General features: G+C 39.7%; 2 protein-coding genes across 2 annotated transcripts; one reads left to right on the top strand and one right to left on the bottom strand.

Annotated features, from left to right (window-relative positions):
- The first annotated feature begins 1,316 nt into the window (after positions 1-1,316).
- Positions 1,317-10,742, top strand: LOC121631224 (G-protein coupled receptor family C group 6 member A-like). Its single transcript, XM_041971984.1, has 6 exons — positions 1,317-1,515; positions 1,588-1,900; positions 2,022-2,807; positions 4,058-4,276; positions 4,440-4,557; positions 7,956-10,742. Exons 1-6 carry the CDS (start codon positions 1,346-1,348, stop codon positions 8,888-8,890), a joined length of 2,541 nt encoding a protein of 846 aa, XP_041827918.1. The 5' UTR covers positions 1,317-1,345; the 3' UTR covers positions 8,891-10,742.
- A 767-nt stretch (positions 10,743-11,509) lies between these two features.
- Positions 11,510-16,433, bottom strand: odc1 (ornithine decarboxylase 1). Its single transcript, XM_041971987.1, has 11 exons — positions 16,288-16,433; positions 15,338-15,486; positions 15,079-15,213; positions 14,674-14,847; positions 14,381-14,553; positions 14,043-14,259; positions 13,877-13,960; positions 13,533-13,689; positions 13,257-13,372; positions 12,951-13,165; positions 11,510-12,849 (listed from the first exon to the last, which is right to left on the bottom strand). Exons 3-11 carry the CDS (start codon positions 15,178-15,180, stop codon positions 12,711-12,713), a joined length of 1,377 nt encoding a protein of 458 aa, XP_041827921.1. The 5' UTR covers positions 15,181-15,213; positions 15,338-15,486; positions 16,288-16,433; the 3' UTR covers positions 11,510-12,710.
- Positions 16,434-18,760: the final 2,327 nt, after the last annotated feature.

The raw sequence follows: 18,760 nt of genomic DNA, 5'->3' as shown, positions 1-18,760 counted from the left end.
ACTTGAACAGCAGCTGGATACAGTAAGGGGCTGAGTTATGACGAGGGCAAAACTGCTGCGCTATTTAACATTTGCTGCGCAGTTTTGCTCTGGTTATGTGATTAGCGCCTGATCTATTAAGACTGCTCCTGTTATCATTTGCGGAGCAAACAGCAGTATTTAAATGAGGATTTAGCGGCGCTGTTGCTTCGTCATGTAAGGTTCTGGAGAGCAAGGAAACCGCAAACGCAAAATTAACTTTTATCCGATAGAAGTTGAGACAAATAAAGGAGACAAATAAAAATATTGCGGAAGTCGAGGAAAAAAATCTAAATGTCACCAGAAATGCTGCAATATAGTTTCATATTCAAGTTCAATTTATTTATAAGGCACACTAACAACAACCTTTAGGAACCAAGGTGTTGTACATATAAAAACATGCAAGGAACAAATAAGAAATAATAAAGGTTTAAAAGCTATAAAGAAATAATAATAATAATAATAATAATAATAATAATAATAATAATAATATTAATAATAATAAAAGACAGGCATGATAAAGTCTTTAAACTTATCCAGCAATTCTAATATTGCAACGCTGGATCGTCTCCACAATCCTCTTCTCTGGCATTCTAAATATATTAATATAATAGAAAAAAATGCATTATCTTAGTCGCCTTTCATGGTGTCTGTGCCTCCTCCTTAAAATTATTACTGCAGCCATTGCGCGTATACTGTTGTGCCAATTAGCACCTGCTTTTCAGAAACGCTATTTTTAGAGCAAACATAAACACCGCAAACTATTTGCGGGCTACATGAATCCCACTGCTGCGCAAACCAGATTTATTTGCATAGTCTCCTCCCACTAATGTGCACTTTCTGGCCGGAACGCCCATAATGCATATGCAGTAGCTTCAGAAACGCAAAGTGGAGAGCGGCGCAGTTTTGCCAGGATAACTGACGCAGTTCCATGTTTGCGGCTTTGATAGATAAGCTTGGGCCGATTTTAGCGGAGCAAAGCCGTCTGCACCTGTTTTAGTACACGCAAAGCGTTAATAGATCAGGGCCCAAGTGTCTTGTACAAACTGGTTTATCAGGTGAATAAGGCTGATCATGAAATGTGATAGGGAGTAATTTCTGACTATAACACAATTCTTCTCTGAGCCATTCAAATCACCTTGCTGTTTGTACGCACAGCTGCCATTTTTGAGGATGTCAGGAGCGTGTCATACAATGCACATGTTCCCCTGTCTCTTTCAAAAGGGGAAACCTATATAAAGTGCTGTTTTCTAGTCCAGAAACCAGTTCATAGATTTTAGAGAGGTGTAAAGCCTGCAACCATCTACTTCAATTGCATGTGTGCACAATGTTCCTGCTGAAGTTTCTAGTCGGCATCGTTGGAGTGTTTTACTCTTGTTCAGACCATGATTATCTTCATGTACGCTCTCCTGGAGACATCATGATTGGGGGGCTTTTCCCCATTCACTTGGAAACCACGAGAAATGCCACAAATCCAAAAGAAGTCTCCTGTACTGAGTAAGTAGTGCCTCAGTAGAGAAAACCCACATGTTTCAGTGCAAAATTCATGTCTTTTGTCAATTTTTACAGGCCTGATTTACAAATGTTCCTGCGCACTCAAGTGATGATATATGCCATCCAGAAAATAAACCAGAACACACCCAGAGTGCTGCCCAACATCACCCTGGGATATGACATCTATGATACTTGTGCAGATGTCAGCCTTGCCATCAGAGCCACTCTGGAGATGCTGAAGAGCCATTCAGATCCTCAGAACTGTCCTCTACCTTCAAACATCCTTTTACCCTTACCTGAACCCCAAACAAAAGTTGTGATTGGTGAAAGATACTCTGAAGTGTCTACAGCTGTTGCACGGCTTACTACTCTATCATCACTTACCCAGGTTAGTCTTTGCATCTTACCACAGCAAGAAATCTAGATAGAGTTGTTTTTTTGTTTGTTTTTTAAACATGTCGTTTTAGATTGAAATGCATTTTAACATGCCTGGTTCCTGTTTTCTACAGATTAGTTATTCATCCACCAGTGAATTGCTCAGCAAGAAGTTCAAGTTCCCCACTTTTTTGCGAACGGTTCCAAGTGACGCTTTTCAAACAGAAGGCATCTCTGAGCTTGTGAATGAGTTTAACTGGAAAACAGTGGCCATTGTGGGAAGTGATGATGAGTATGGGAAGTATGGCAGTGATCGCCTTGAAGAAACTTTTATTAAAAGGAACGTCTGTGTTGAATTTGTGGAGATTCTGCCTGGTAACTTCACCCAAAATGATTCACGTAGCCAACAAAAACTGTCAAATCTGATAGAGACTTTGAATAACTCCGTAGCTGAAGCCATTATCATGTTCACCAAGGACACTAATGTTAAAATCATCATGGAAGCCGCTATTAAATACAACCTCAACAGAACCTGGATTGCGAGCGAAACATGGTCCACCTCCCCAAGAATCTCTACGATGCCTGGCATTGAGCTTGCAGGGCAAGTTTTTGGGTTCATCTTTAAGAGGAACGAGGTGCCTGGTTTTAAAGAATATGTCAGGTCAATGTTCAACGGAACTACAAACAGCATCATCGAGCGTCTCAAGAATCTCTATCTTTGCTCAAACCAGTCCACGCAGGATGTAGGAATAAATTGCTCCAAAAAGTGTTCAGACCCAGGCTGCTTGGCCTCCTACGTCGACCAGGATAAATCTTATAGCGTCTACTTGGCTGTTCAGGTTGTTGCCGAGGGTCTGAGAGCCTTGCTAAAATGTGATGACCTACGATGTGAACGTGACACCAATTTTACAACCTTTGAGGTACAGTAAAGACAGCCTGCTGATTTAAACTCTGCTGCTACCTTTAATGACTGAATGCTTGTTAGACACTTTGTTTAGTTTGTTTGATGAAACAGCATGTTAGCTTCAAGAGTTGTAAGAAACAATGAACAAACATTGCTGTGAAAACCTAACACGACTTTCAGAAGAGTGTTTCTATGCCTTTTTGCATAGTTGCAACCTGTGGGGAGGTGGAGTTGGATTATCCAACAAACACAAAGACAAACAAACAAAAAGTTACCAGATAGTCAAATTAATTAAGATGCTGAAGGGAAGCATGAAATTATGAAATATGAACCCCCTGGAATAAGAGATGGCACCACATACACCGCTTTTACATTCTATCTCAAAACTGTCTTTTAACCAACCAAAACCTGTCCTGACAGCGAGACAGATGCTCTGCAGCACAGATACATGTACGTATGCAGATGTATGAAGTACACATCTGCCTTGCTTCTGATATGTATGTATACATCTACTACACTCTCTATGTACTTATCCTGTTCGATTGAATGGGAAGTGACTGTTTTAATTTAAATATGTTTTTTACCTTGTATTCCTACATCTATATTCCAACCTTATGTGCTTAAAAAAAGCACTTTTACTATAGCACTATAAATCATGCAGTTTAAATAATATTTACAACCGGTCAGCACTTTACATTTTATATCTGTAACTTATTATATATGCACTGTTGAAGTTTGTCTGTGACGAACAACACATGTAAATTAGCAATTACGCTAATTATGCTCATTTACATTTTAAATTTTTTTAACTAATGTTTATTAATGTCCCCTTTTTAAATCAATGACTTTTCTTAAAACAAGATTATGCTAACGCAAGTAAACAAAGGACATTCTGATTTAAAAACAGGAAACAGATTTTCTGATTTCTGACAGTTCTGTTCTTCACTTTCTGACAATCCTACTTCCCATATGAGGTATCAGTTAACGTTGCATCATGTGCACTGATTCTTCCATATATGTCTGTGTGACTGGGTTACATATTGCAACAGCCTTCCTCTTTGAAACTACATAAAAAAGCAAATGTTACATACAACATAACTCACAAATCCCCATTTTTGAGACAAAAACTTTTTCGTTTGTGTCATTCAGGATCCTCGGACAGGTCCTGGACAGATCGTCAGTCCATCACAGGGCCAAAACCTATTTTAGAATATTAGAAATGCTATTGAATGGTAAAACATCTTCTGTTTATATTTATCTCTGCAGCTCCTGAAGGAAATACAGAAAGTCAACATTACCTTGAACAACACACATTTATATTTTACTGATGGAGACCCTAGTTTGGGATATGATATTGTGCAATGGAAAAAATCCACAAAAGGCACACAGATAAAAGGCACACAGATAAAAATCATTGGGGAATACTGGCCAAACAAAACTATCACACTACCAGAGGATCTCAGGCAGAGGATGAAAGATATAAAGGTAAGATAAAAACGAAATAATTTCTCTCTCTCTCTCACCACTATATATATATATGTATATATATATATATATATATATATATATATATATATATATATATATATATATATATATATATATAATTTATTAAACTCTTACATTGATTCTGTTTCTTTATTTGAAGGTGACGCCTTATTATTGCTCGAAAACCTGCGAACCAGGATACATGTTGAAACTCCAACGGAAAAAATGCTGCTTTGATTGTGTTCCATGTGCGGAAGGAGAGTTTTCCGAGGGAAATGGTCAGTGTTTTATTATTCAGCAGTAATGTACTCTGACAAGGGCACTTTTTTTTCTGTAAGGCATTTATTAGTTGAGCTGAAAACTGAAAACAAGCTAAATCTAAATGTTTTAGTTGTTTTGTTCCCGGGCTCTCATCTACTTACAGATTTGTGTGTATTTTTTATGTAAAAATTTGGCACTTTGATACCCCATCAGTGAAGTACCTGGTTTCATAGGAAGTTGTGAGTCTTTTAAATTTCAGACCCTTTAATCCAGGTGACCTGACTGAGATCGATCAGTTCCTGGTCTGTATCCCAGTGGCATTAACCCACTGCTTGTCCTGTCCAAGGGCGTAGCTAGAGGGGTGGCCAGAGTGGCAACAACTCCAGATTCTGTATACTTTGAGATTCCATCCATCCATCCATCCATCCATCCATCCATCCATCCGTTTTCTTCCGCTTATCTGGAGTCGGGTCGCGGGGGCAGCTGCCTAATCAGGGAAACCCAGACTTCCCTCTCCCCGGCCACACTCACCAGCTCATCCGGAGGGATCCCGAGGCGTTCCCAGGCCAGCCGAGAGATGTAGTCCATCCAGCGTGTCCTAGGTCTTCCCCGGGGCCTCTTTCCAATGGGACGTGCCCAGAACACCTCACCAGGGAGGCGTCCAGGAGGCATCCTAACCAGATGCCCGAGCCACCTCATCTGGTTCCTCTCGATGTGGAGGAGCAGCGGCTCTACTCTGAGCCCCTCCCGGATCACCGAGCTTCTCACCCTATCTCTAAGGGAGAGCCCGGCCACCCTGCGGAGAAAACTCATTTCGTATTGTATTCGCGATCTCGTTCTACCCACAGCTCATGACCATAGGTGAGGGTAGGAACGTAGACTGACCGGTAAATCGAGAGCCTTGCCTTTTGGCTCAGCTCCCTCTTTACCACGACAGACCGATGCAGAGTCCGCATCACTGCAGACGCCGCACCGATCCGCCTGTCGATCTCCCCCTCCATCCTTCCCTCACTCGTGAACAAGACCCTGAGATACGTAAACTCCTCCACTTGGGGCAGGACCCTATCGCAGACCTGGACAGAGCACTCCACCCTTTTCTGGCTGAGGACCATGGTCTCGGACTTGGAGGTGCTGATTCTCATCCCAGCCGCTTCACACTCGGCTGCGAATCGCTCCAGTGAGAGCTGAAGATCACGGCCCGATGAAGCCAACAGAACCACATCATCCGCAAAGAGCAGAGACCCAATCCTGAGGCCACCGAACCAGATCCCCTCGACACCTCGGCTGCGCCTAGAAATTCTGTCCATAAAAGTTATGAACAGAATCGATGACGGAGGGCAGCCTTGGCAGAGTCCAACCCGCACTGGAAACGATTCTGATTTACTGCAGGCAATGCGGACCAAGCTCTGACACCGGTCGCACAGGGACCGGACAGCTCATACAAGCAAGTCCGGCACTCCATACTCTCGGGGTACCCCCCACAGGAGTCCCCAGGGAACACGGTTGAATGCCTTCTCCAAATCCACAATACACATGTAGATTGGTTGGGCAAACTCCCATGCCCCCTCAAAGACCCCGAAGAGGGTGTAGAGCTGGTCCACTGTTCCAAGACCGGGACGAAAACCACACTGCTCCTCCTCAATCCGAGGTCGACTATCCGACGGACCCTCCTCTCAAGCACCCCTGAATAGACCTTACCGGGGAGGCTGAGGAGTGTGATCCCCCTGTAGTTGGAGCACACTCTCCGGTCCCCCTTTTTGAAAAGGGGGACCACCACCTCAGTCTGCCAGTCCAGGGGAACTGTCCCTGATGCTGCAGAGGCATGTCAGTCAAGACAGCCCTACAGCATCCAGAGCCTTAAGGAACTCTGGGTGGATCTCATCCACCCTCGGGGGCCTGCTACTGAGGAGCTTTTTAACTACCTCGGCGATCTCAGCCCCAGAAATGAGAGAGCCAACACCACGGTCCCCAGACTCCGCTTCTTCATCGGAAGATGTGTTGGTGGGACTGAGAAGTATTCACAACATCCTGAGTTAAGTTCAGTAGCCCCCCATCCCCACTGTACACAGTATTGATGAAGCACTGCTTTTCCCTCCTGAGCCGCCGGATGGTGGACCAGAATCTCCTTGCAGCTGTCCGGAAGTTATTCTCCATGGCCTCTACAAACTCCTCCCATGCCCGAGTTTTTGCCTTAGCGACAGCCGAAGTTGCATTTCATTTAACTTGCAGATACCCATCGGCTGCCTATGGAGTCCCACAGGCCAAAAAGGCCCGATAGAACACCTTCTCCAACTTAATGGCATCCTTCACTGCTGGTGTCCACCAATGAGTTCAGGGGTTACCACCAAAGGCACCAAAGGCACCAAAGGCACCGACGGCCTTGTGGCCACAGCTGCTGCTGGCCGCCTCAACAATAGAAGCACGGAACACAGCCCATTTGGACTAAATGTCCCCCTCCACATGGTTGAAACTCTGTTTATAAAGTGTGTAGTGAGGGGTATTACAGCCTTAGAATATCTATAATAATTGCAAAAAATAAAGCTGACTACTTCACAGATTTTGCCTATGGAGGGTTATTTTTAGAATGTAACTCCCGCGATTAATGAGGGACCACTGTAATCAGAATACTGTAATAATCTGATGTGACACATCTAGATGCACTTCTGAAATACAATATTTGAAAGATTGTTGTCTACAGTTACCAGTCCATTATCAGAATTATTTAGGAGTACACACACTTCATGTTATTTAAAAATATTCTGTTTGTTGAACATGGCGGAGCCCGTGGTCTTAGCGTTAGCTGCTAACACACAGGACATGAAGTTAATCCAATCATGAATGAAAAATTTGAATTTGGTATCATATATCATCATAATATATTTATATTTATTTTATGTATTGGATTGTTTTTGTTTTTTTTATTTAATTTATATGCATTTTTTTTCCTCTTCTTTATATGGATGTCTTAGATGCCACTGCTGTTTCCAACTATAAATATTTACTGGTTGATTTCTTTTCTCGTGTTAACTTTTTATGAAAAGCACTGAGGAAATGAGAAAAATGATTGGTTTAGAAAAATGCTGTAGCAAAAGAATGGAAAGATAATTTGATCATATTAAATAATAATATATAATACAGCATAAAATTAAATTAAACAACAAAAAGAAGTTGTATGATTTACATGCTAAAATAACGTTTTTTGAAATGTATATAGAAATAAATATGTCACAGAAATGGTAGTTAATTCTCTATATTTTCTTTATTCTTTTAAATATTTTATTTGCTTTTCCATTATTCCAAACAACAGCAAAGACAGCATGTGGGTTGATTTGCATCATTTCATCAGGATGTGTGAATATTTGATCATTCCTTCTCTCATGAGGTTAAAGTTGCATTTCTTTGCTGACCTCTGCAGGTGATCCATGTGAACAGTGTCAGGACATGGAGCATTCCGTGGATGGAAACAGGTCTAAGTGTTTGCCAGACACTGAGGAATTCCTCAAATGGACAGATCCCTTCGCCATAATTCTGAACTGCTTGGCAGGCATTGCAATCATTGCTACCCTTTTATTTACTGTTCTCTTCACAATCAACCGCAGAACCCCCATCGTGAAGGCAGTAGGAGGTTATTTGTGTTTCCTGGAGCTCTTTTCCCTGCTTTTCAGCTTCTGTCTTACATTTACCTTCATGGGAAAACCCACTGGTAAATCCTCCTGTGCTGGCATCCCTCTCTTTGGAGCAGCATTCTCTCTTTGCGTCTCCTGCATTCTGGCCAACTTGCTTCAGATCTTGGTGGGCTTTAACTTTGACCTGAAGGCTGGTTCCTGGATTAAGAAGCTCAATCAACCAGTAGCTGTTGTGATCATCATGTCTGGGATCCAGTTGGCTCTAACAGTGTCGTGGCTGATATTACAACCACCGACTTCTGGACATGAGAGAGACACAGACCAAGACATTGTCCTGTACCTGTGTAAGACAGAGTCTGATGCGTTTTTAATAGCGATGATAGCCTACAATGCTTTCCTGGGCATCATCTGTTTCCTGTTTGCATTCAAAGGGACACAGTTGCCAGATTTGTACAAAAATGCATCATTAATCAGTGTCAGTATGGTGCTGTTCTTGATCATATGGATTGTCTTTCTCCCAATTTTTATCACTTTGAAGGGGAAGTACAAGGCTGCTACAAGCAGTGCAGCCATTCTCATTTCTAGCGCCAGCATCCTCTGCTGTCACTTGGCCCCCAAGTGTTACATCATGTTGTTTAGAAAAGAGCTTAATAATGAGAGGGCCATAACTGAATACATCAGGAAGCATTATGAGCAGAAGGGAGTGTCTGTGGTGCAGTCATGATTTCAAGGGTTAGGTCAATAACTATTTGGAAAGTGATGTCCTCCTTCATTTTCAACATTATGTAATAATAAGTAAAAGTTGCATGTTTTTAGCAGAATCCAACCATTTCCTAAAAGGTAATTTCCTAAAAACAGATATAAAGACACACTCACACACACATATGTATATTTTATATATATATATATTAAATATATATGTGTGTGTGTGAGTGGAGAATCAGGGAGGATGCCTGCAACTCAGATCAGGAATAACAGAGAACCAATTTTTTCTTATCTAAAGCAGGGATGTCCACTTCTGGTCCATGAGGAGCCCCAGTTCTGCAGGTTTTATATGTTTCCCTGCTCCAACACACCTGACTCACATGGGTCATTGTGCATAGCTTGACAATAAGCTGTTGTTTTGTGTGTAAATCGTGATTACAGTTGTATGTTAAATTAGGTTTTATTTTCCTTTCTACATTTTTTTATCCTAGACTAAACCTTTTAAATGCCTTTTTGTCGGATGCTTCAGATGCAGTTGACTGAAGAGAATATATAGTTGGTGTGTTTTTGGATTTGCAGAAGGCGTTCGATACAGATCATAATTTACTTCTTGATAAATGACATGGGTATGGAATCAGAGGAGTTGCATGTGAATGATCACAGAGGTATTTAGCAAACCGATATCAATTTGTACATGTAAATAATACGGATTCTGAGTTATACAGGTATCATGTGGGGTCCCACAGGGCTCTGTACTAGGCCCTTTATTGTTTATATTGTTTATTAATGATTTGTGTCGTGTTTCCTGTTGTTAAAGTGCATTTTATTGGCAGATGATACAACTTTCTTTTGCAACTTAAAACAGCTTCTGGATACAGTGGAATATGAATTTGAGTTCCTTTGCCCGGGAACTTGAATGGTTGTCAACAAGCTATCTATTCACTTTAGAAAAACAAAATGTATTATATTTGCAAAACGTACATCAAATAGTTACAAAATAATTAAAATAAATAATCATGAAATGTACAGAGTTACAGAAATTAAGTTTTTAGGAGTCATTGTAGATCATAATCTAAACTGGAAATCATATATAAATGATGTCAAAACCAAGATGTCAACATCTAGTGTAATACTGTGCAAAGTAAAGGACTATCTGTCAGAAATCACTTTTTATTTTATATAAGACATTGAACAAGTTTTCAAGTTCAAGTTTCAAGTTTATTAGTCATATACAGCAACAATGAAACATCACTACCGGCAATGAAATTCTTGGACTCAGAGCCCCCTCAAACAGCAAGATTGTGAACCAACAAATCCACTATTTATTAAATTACATGTACTGAAATTTAGAGATCTAGTAGATTACAGTACAATTCAAATTATGTATAAAGTTAATAATAACCAGTTGCCATTCTGTATCCAGAGGCTGTTTAAAAAGAGGGAGAAATGTTCTGAACTTAGAGGAAATTAAATATTTAGCAAACCAGACGTACGGACAAATATTAAGATTTATTGTATTTCTGTGTCAAACTTAACTGATTACTTAAAAATTAGTTCTACTTTGAATTTTTTTTTAAAAAGTACATAAATGATATAATAAAGCATCATGAAAATGAAATGCTAAAAATCTTGTGGGAAATATTTTTATAAGTTGCTGTTACTATCAATGGTGGTGATGATGTAAATCTTTCTATAGTGCTAATCTTTTTGGTAATTTGATAACATTGTTTTGGTATGAGTAGGCGTTTCATAAGCTACTAGCTTCTGCTTACACCCTTTCATTTTTTTCATCTTTTCTGTAATTTTTAAAAAATGTTTTTACTTTTAAAAAAATAAAACAATGTCACCTATACAATCACATGAAATCAAGTGAAAAAAAGCATGAATTATCTTGGCATCTTCTTGTGTAAATATAATAATTTGCGTTTTTTTTTTTTACAAATGATTTTTTACATTGTACATATCTATCTTCAGGACTGTGAAAATTTTACTTATTTTGTGATTGGTTTTGATGTTTGTTAGCAAAGTTTTACTAGAATAAAGACATTCAACGGGAAGCAGTAACCTTTAACTTGATGCATTGTGGTGACTGTATTCACTTCGATGCATCATTGATGATCTGCAAAGCTGCAACTATATACCATGAACAAATAAAATCTTATTTAGGAAAAAAAGCATTGTTGACAGAATAGGCTGCAGTATAAACATTCAGGTCAGAACTTGCTGACGTCTTAATATCAAATACAAAGCAGAAGAAATCTTTAAAGCTTCCATAGAAATGTGCATTTAAGTGCAAGAATCTTGAATATATTAGTACTGCTTTTGGTAAAGCTAGATTAATTCTCCAATATTACCTCGAGCAGGCAGGGAGCATCCCAGTGAACGTTAGCTTTCAGATAACGTATGTCATCCATTCCAGCCATGCTGTGGAAAAGTCATGGTCAAATCTGACATCAGAGACAATCTGCATTCCTCACACAAGGTTAATAACATACAACAGGAAGGACAAAGCTCAAACATATTTCTAACCACTAGATGGCACTCTGGGAGAATTTAATCTGCTATGAAACACAATGCTTGTAATAAGTAAACTTCTTATTAATGTGATTGAACAAAAATCACAACACCTGCAATTTGGTTCGGCACCTAATGTTTATTTATCAAAAAAATACAAAATTTCAAAAAGTTTCCATAGGAAAGCAATATGAATGTGCAATCCCATCTCTTTCATATCCATTTTAAATGCATGGGTAATGTCTGGTTAGTTCGGAACAGAATCGCTCGTCTTCCAAATTACAAAACACAGAAATGAAAATGAGGCGGAGAAGAGGAGAGGTGCAGTCTGCTTTTTGAGTCCGTGTTTTAAGTGTTAATCTTTAAGATTTGTGTGGTTTTTCCTTTAGCTCCTGCAATCAGATGTTTGATATAAGCTTCACGTATTGCCATCAAGACTAGTAAGTACATGTATCTGGTAGAAAGCCACCCTCTTACAGCCATACAAGTACAGACACCAGTATACGCTGTATGGACATGCACAATATGATGCATGCAGTCAATATTTTCAATTAGATGTAACAGAAATACAGTAATCAGTATTGATAGATGCTGAACCACTTTTAGATAAATGCCAGTAAAGAATACATAGTGCTTGGTAATATCTTGAGGATTAACACTGAAGAGGTTCTGCACTGAAGAGGAGATCATGGAAAAGATAAATATTAAAATAGCAGCCATTAGAGGGATGAGTTCACACCTCTGACCACCTCCCGAGTTAATCAAGATGTGACTTCATATGTTAACAGGAACTTGAAGGGTCAGTGATGATCTGAACCCCCTTTGCAGGTCAGTTCCCAGTAATAAAAACAATCAACCCCTCACATCTTGGCAAACTGACTTCAGCTGTGAGCCCCACAGTAATGAGAACGATCAGTGAAGTGGCTCTAACATCTGTTTAGTAAAAGCAACCAATTATATCATTCCAGTTAAACAAAGCTGCTCATGGCGAACCACAGTAACCCAGTTCATAGTTCATCATTCCCTCATTTTAAAAAAGTAAGATGGAACAACTAATTCAAGTACTGAGTGGCCCTCTAACACTTTACCTGGAACCCACAGAGAAGGCCAGAGTGTGAATCAGCCTCATTTCATTAAGGAATGATCCCCAGCTTCCTTACAGACCAAAAATGTGCGCAATATGTCCGTCTCATTCTCCTTTCAAGTAACTGGCCTTGAAAATGTCACATACATTTAGAAAACAAAGAAAACTTTGCCCAATTAATACAAAAAACAGACAGACAAATTTATAGATCAGAGGAACACTGCTGCATCCTACAGCACATTTAAACCATGTGGGTGTGGCACGGTTTAGTGGGCATGTCCAAGCTGGTCTCTCGGCCACAGCATGCTGGCACTTCAAACAGGGAAGACTCCTCTGCAGGAGCTGGAAGGCCCTGGGAACAGATTTGCTGGACATATTGCCTGAAAAAGAAAAAATAAGCAAGAAGTCAGACTTTTCTAGACTTCATAAATCTGCAAGCTTTCTCTATAAATCCTCTTCAGCTTGTGTGGCAGCCACTCACCAAGCAGGGCGAGACATGACATAGTAGATGTCGGGTCTTTGAAAGCCGTTAAAGGTGGAAGATGCAGCTACAGTGTAGGCACCCATGTTCTCAAAAACCAGCCAGTCGCCCACCTGCAGCTCAGGAAGGTTACACTGCTCCACAATGCGGTCAAGGCCATCGCACGTTGGGCCCCAGATACTGCAAGTGTACAGGGCTTCATCTGGCTTAGGCTTCTGTATGAAAAGGAGGGGGAAAAAAAAAGTAAAATAAATCTAGTTCTCTGTGTAGTGTGAATGCATGAGGAATTTCTTTAATTTCACCAACCTTGTGCAGTGTCGGCAAGCAGTGGGCGTGGTCATAAAGTATGCAGTTGAAGGATCCGTACACGCCATCATTGACGTAGTACATAAGAGTCTTGTCACTGGTCCCCTCGTCTTCTTCTGCAGAGAGGAGAAAAAAAAAAAAAAAAAAAAAAAAAAAAAAAAAAAAAGTACAAAATTATTTCACTACTTGTTTCAGAGATGCAATCCATAGGAAACTTAAAAAAAATAAAAAAAAATAAAATAAATCTGGGTGATGATTATAATACAAGGCTTTTACCATCAGAGTCCTCATCTATGATGACCTTCTTGGCAATGATGTTCACAATCAATGTGTAGGCAGAGGCCACATAGAACCGTCCCGGCTCAGCAATGATCCTAACACCAGCATCGACAGGAAAATGCTTGTCTAGGGCAGAGTTGATTACTGCTGTGATCTGGAACAGATTTAAAAAAATATGAAAAGAGGAAATGAAATAAACAAAAATATATAAACGTGCAGACATCTGTAGAAAGATTCATTCAAGCTAAAGCACTTTTATACAAGGGATGCTATGGTCAATTTCAATATGCCGTCTTGAGATGCCACATTTGTGAATTTAGAAGTATAGTGAAAATAAATACCTCCTCAAATTTAAGTTCAACATCATCTGAACCAGGGAAACCACCTCCGATGTCCAGCAGATCCATGTTGAAGCCCAACATCTCCTACAGGTCACAACATAAACTTTTAGTTTTCTTTCTTGTTCTCATAAATCAACACCGTCAGTAGGTTACAGTCACAACTCACCCCCATAGCAAAGACGCAGCGGGCATCTGCAATAGCCTTAGTGTAGGTCTCTGCATCAGTGCAGCCACTGCCAACATGAAAGCTGACACCGATCACATCCAGCCCCAGTTCCTTAGCTCGCTCCAGTAGGCCCCGGCAAGCTTTGAGTGGGGCCCCAAACTTCACACTCAGGCGACACACCGCCTTCGAGTCATCTGTGGCGATACGCAGCACGAGCCTGGACAAAAAAAAAAAAAAAAAAAAAAAAAAAAAAAAAAAAAAAAAAAAAAAAGCATTAAAGACGGCTAAAATCAAATACCAGAAACAGTCGTTTCCAGGCTAGGATACTAAAGTCTTACTTGGCATTGTCATGGCAACGAGCCACTTTCATGAGCTCCACCTCACTATCAAAGGTCATCATCTGGACCCCATGGGCAGATGCATACTTTATCTGAGAAACTTGCTTGCACGGGTTGGCATAGATGATTCTGCTTGGGTCCACTCCAAGAGACTGAACCAGCTGAATCTCCGTCTAGAGGGCGACAATGCCGACAGTCAGCAAAACAAAGAAATCACCAATTTACAAAGATACAAGGGGACAAAGACAAATTTCATAAATACTTAAAATCTATGGAAATCTACCAAAACACACCTTGCTTGCACAGTCAAAGCCAGTTCCCAGGGACGCCAGAGTCATGACTACAGCCTGGCTGTCATTGCACTTGACAGCATAGAAAGGAGTGATGCGAGGCAAGGCCCTCACCCAGCGTAGATGTTTCTTCAGAACATCTCCCAGGTCACAGACATAGAAAGCATCTCTGTCATCCTTTAATACATGGAGAAAAAGAAATTAAATGACAGAAAAAACAAATACTTTAATTTGTGTTATAATTTAGCTAAAAAAAATGAACCATCAGAAGTCATAAAAGACCAGATAACATGAGAAACTTGACCAAGGATGTAGGATTTCATTTGTCTTTCATGCTGATGACAATCGCTGCATAACAAATGGGCTCATTTGTGAGTCACATAAACAATGCCAGCACAGGTTGCTTACTGTCAGGGATGACTCATTTATCTTCTGCTCCACAATATCCCGAGCAGAGAAACCCTCCTCAAGGAAAGAGAATTCAAAATCTCTGGGCATGACAGCATTCATTGTAACAAGTCCTTTTTCTTTGTCACTCGTAAACTGAGACAGAAAAGGAGACACACTTAGATCACATGCAGCAGAATATTTATCCCCATCTCATGGCAAAAAAACCTGAATTGATAAGATAAGTATTTCTATATGCACTGAATAAAGTGAAACTTACCTGGATGTGAAAGAGATAGAATTAGAAGTTTCTGTGACTCAGGTGCAGAGAAGCCAAGGTGGCTCCCCAGTAAAGTTAAATCCTTTCAAATAAGACTCAAGGCCAGGGCCCGTTGAGCAGCCAGAGTGCGATTTCCTAGAGCGAGGATTCTGCATTAAAAAAAGAAAAAAGGTGATCTTAAAATATTGCAAAATGGCTTTTAAGTCAAGTTAGAAGCAACACAATATTTTTAATTTAGTCATGCATCATTACAACTGACTCATTTAAAGACTTTGCTACGTTAAAAAGTTTCCATCCGTACTTCTCTCTAATCGTATAAAAAAAAGTGCTCCATTTTACCCGAGCTTTGACAACTGTGGAAAAAAAAAAAACGCCACACCCAGATGCGATTTTATCCAATCACAAAGAAAACCCGCCTTCAACTTGAAACGGTGGACTAAAAATTAGCCAATCAACGACTTCAAACTAGGCTTACGTACCAATACCGGTTCCGCTTCCAGCCATGAGGCGATATGGCGTTTCATTTACGTTAGTAAAAACTGTTCATTCAATCGGACAGCTGGTTAAAAAAAAAACTTTATATGTATGAAAAAAGAACAACAAAGACAAGGTCTGTGGCTGCTGATAACATAAAGTCGCGTGTCAACGTTTACTAGCTACATAGCAATATGAACAAAGAAGATGGTTAGCCAGCTAACCAATTAATCGATTGTCTACCAGGACCACGTAGCGGAGTTTTGTAATGCAACATATGTCTTCAACTACAAATTAAACCAAAGTCTTGGTTACAGTCACATAGCAAAAACACTTCCAGTACTTCACCTTTGTTAAAATAAATTTTAATGTCGTCATAACCGAGTGACTTTGCTAGCTAACGGCGAGGTTTCATGCTAAAATGAAGTACCATAAACAAAAAGAAAAGGAAAAATCCTGGAAAGGTTTGTACTTACATGAAAAAGCATTTACAAAGAGTTTGTCCATTAGACCAGAGAGCTGGGTTTTAAAAAGCAGTTTGCCTGCACAAATATCTCGTAGAGATGTAATCTCTTGAGCGGGGCTGACTGACTGCAATACCGGCAAAGGAGCACTGGCGTATTTATAGACCCGCCGTTACCACGACAACGCAGCCAGCTGAAACCGGCCCTCCATCCACGTAGAAACCGGTTCAAGCTTGTAACCTCATCCACATGGTGGGGCATAAAGAGACAGGAACCTCTGCTGCTTACCCATAACCCTGAAGTCTGTGACTACAATGTTGTTGAGTAATGACTAACAAGCCCCACTAGTTAACTAGTTACAACACAAAGTTTTGTACATATTTGTTTTTCTTGAATAATATGTTGATATAAAAAGCTGCTTTGACTTTATGGGGAGCATTCAGTAACTCATGACTGTTAGAAGACATATACTTCTCATTCTTTTTAAACTGATGTCTAAAAATAAATATTTAGAGATTATATTATTGCACAAATACCATAATTGATTGATACAAACCAAATATGTTTGTACTTTGAGGTACACATGAGAAGATTTATTAATTTAATTAGTTATATTTGCAATAAAATGGACTATCAACAGCACAGCTTTGACTAGAGACTTATCAGTGGCCTAGTTTACACAGAGCATTAACTGTATAAAAATTCCTTTGCCATATCTAGCATTTTCTGATCACCTTTAACAACATCATTCAGAGCATGCAGATCTTACTCGTAGACTCGTAGTCTCCGTAGACATGTAACCACCTTAAATTACATCCCACCTATCTTTCACTACCTTACTTTTGAGATGCATCCCTTTGTCACCACAGTTGACTGGTCTTTTTCTTTCGTGATTTCAGCCTTTATTTTTATTTACTTTATTTTGTTGGAGAACTGCCATCTATTTTGGACTTAATTTCAAAGATCAGATTGCTTGTTTCTGTCACAAGATCTGATAATGCTGTTGGTGCAAGAAAAGATGGCAGAATGGAAAAAAAAAAATAATAATAATAATTTTTTTTTGGGGGGGGGGGGCAAAAGAGAAACCTGAAACAAATACTTTAGATGGGCATAAATATCAAAATTGCATAGTTAGAAGTCTTGTGGGCACTATTCATTAATTATTTATTCATTAAACTATATTTTGAAACATGTACCAGGAATGCAAATATCTAAAATTCAATTTATGAACCCATAACTGGATTATTGCCTCACTGAGAGTAGGGAAATAGGTGGAATATTGCACACAAAGCCAGTTCAGCTGCTGCATACATCATCTTTATGAGACTGAGCAGTGCTCTTTAGTAAATTCCTGCAATAGCACTGATGGCTGTATTTCTCATGATATGCTTTGTAATATAGTATACACATCTTATAAACACAAGGTTAAAAATGTCTTAGAGAAAGGGGACTTTAAATTACAAGACTAGAAACTGTTAGTTTTGTTCAGAGAATGAATTTTTGTAATATATATACTTTATTTTTTAGTGTACAGAAATAAAAGTGACATGATGGGCACTACTTGATCATCCATTCCCCATTTTTTTAATCAACTGAGGAAAAAAAACTAACCAAAACAAAAACATGTCAATGTTTTGCTCTGATTAGGTAGTCAAATGGGTCAGTCAGATCAGAGCTATTTCATGCCCTTCAGACTCTGTAGTGATGATGATCAGCACAGGCAGGTCCAGCATGGCCAGCTGTCTTTGCAGAAACCTACCACACATTCGTGTTAATCCTAGAGATGCTCTCTCACATGCTGGCAGACTGCAGCAGTCTGTTGGCTCTGACTGACAATAGGGTCTCAGTGATGTGACCTGGCTTGATGGCAGTCTGCTCGATCTAATTCTGAGCTGCTGACCTGCCTGACAGGATTAAAGGAGATCACAGGATAAGTGACATGGCAAGGCGTCACCTCAGACTGAAAGAATAGTAAAGAAAAGTTGTTATTATATGAATAAAGCATAAATCCTTTTGAGGATATGGCAAATGTTCAGATATATTCATGCTCAGTTTAGTAAAGAAATGATTTCCAATAAATAAATAACACTGACTGATACACAATGCTGAAAATAGTGTGTAGTTGTAAAAAGAAGGCTGTCATGGAGCTCTACTTCTAAGCAGTAAAAGGCTTTTTTAACCCGACCCCAGACATTATCCCCTCACCACACAGTCTAATCAGTCCAAAGGTTACTTTCATAGACATTTGGTTTGCAAGCAGACATTACCAAATGGAGGAAAATGAAGAATTTGGTTAATGTGACCGAACACATGTGGAAATGTTGCACAGGCATCAGTTCTTAGACATCAAGAGGAAGCTTTAGGGTTTCTTGAGGACCACATATCTGTGGGCTTAATAACTTTTCCAGGTCTTGAGGCCACAATCAAGATGGCATTCTCCTCTTTGCACAACAGGTTTTCCATTCAAATTTAAAGGGTTGGTGAA

The sequence above is a fragment of the Melanotaenia boesemani genome, chromosome 20 (assembly GCF_017639745.1).
Source record: "Melanotaenia boesemani isolate fMelBoe1 chromosome 20, fMelBoe1.pri, whole genome shotgun sequence".
In the NCBI taxonomy this organism is placed as follows: domain Eukaryota; kingdom Metazoa; phylum Chordata; class Actinopteri; order Atheriniformes; family Melanotaeniidae; genus Melanotaenia; species Melanotaenia boesemani.
Note: the sequence above shows the minus strand (reverse complement) of the source record. Positions and strands in the feature narration are given on the sequence as shown.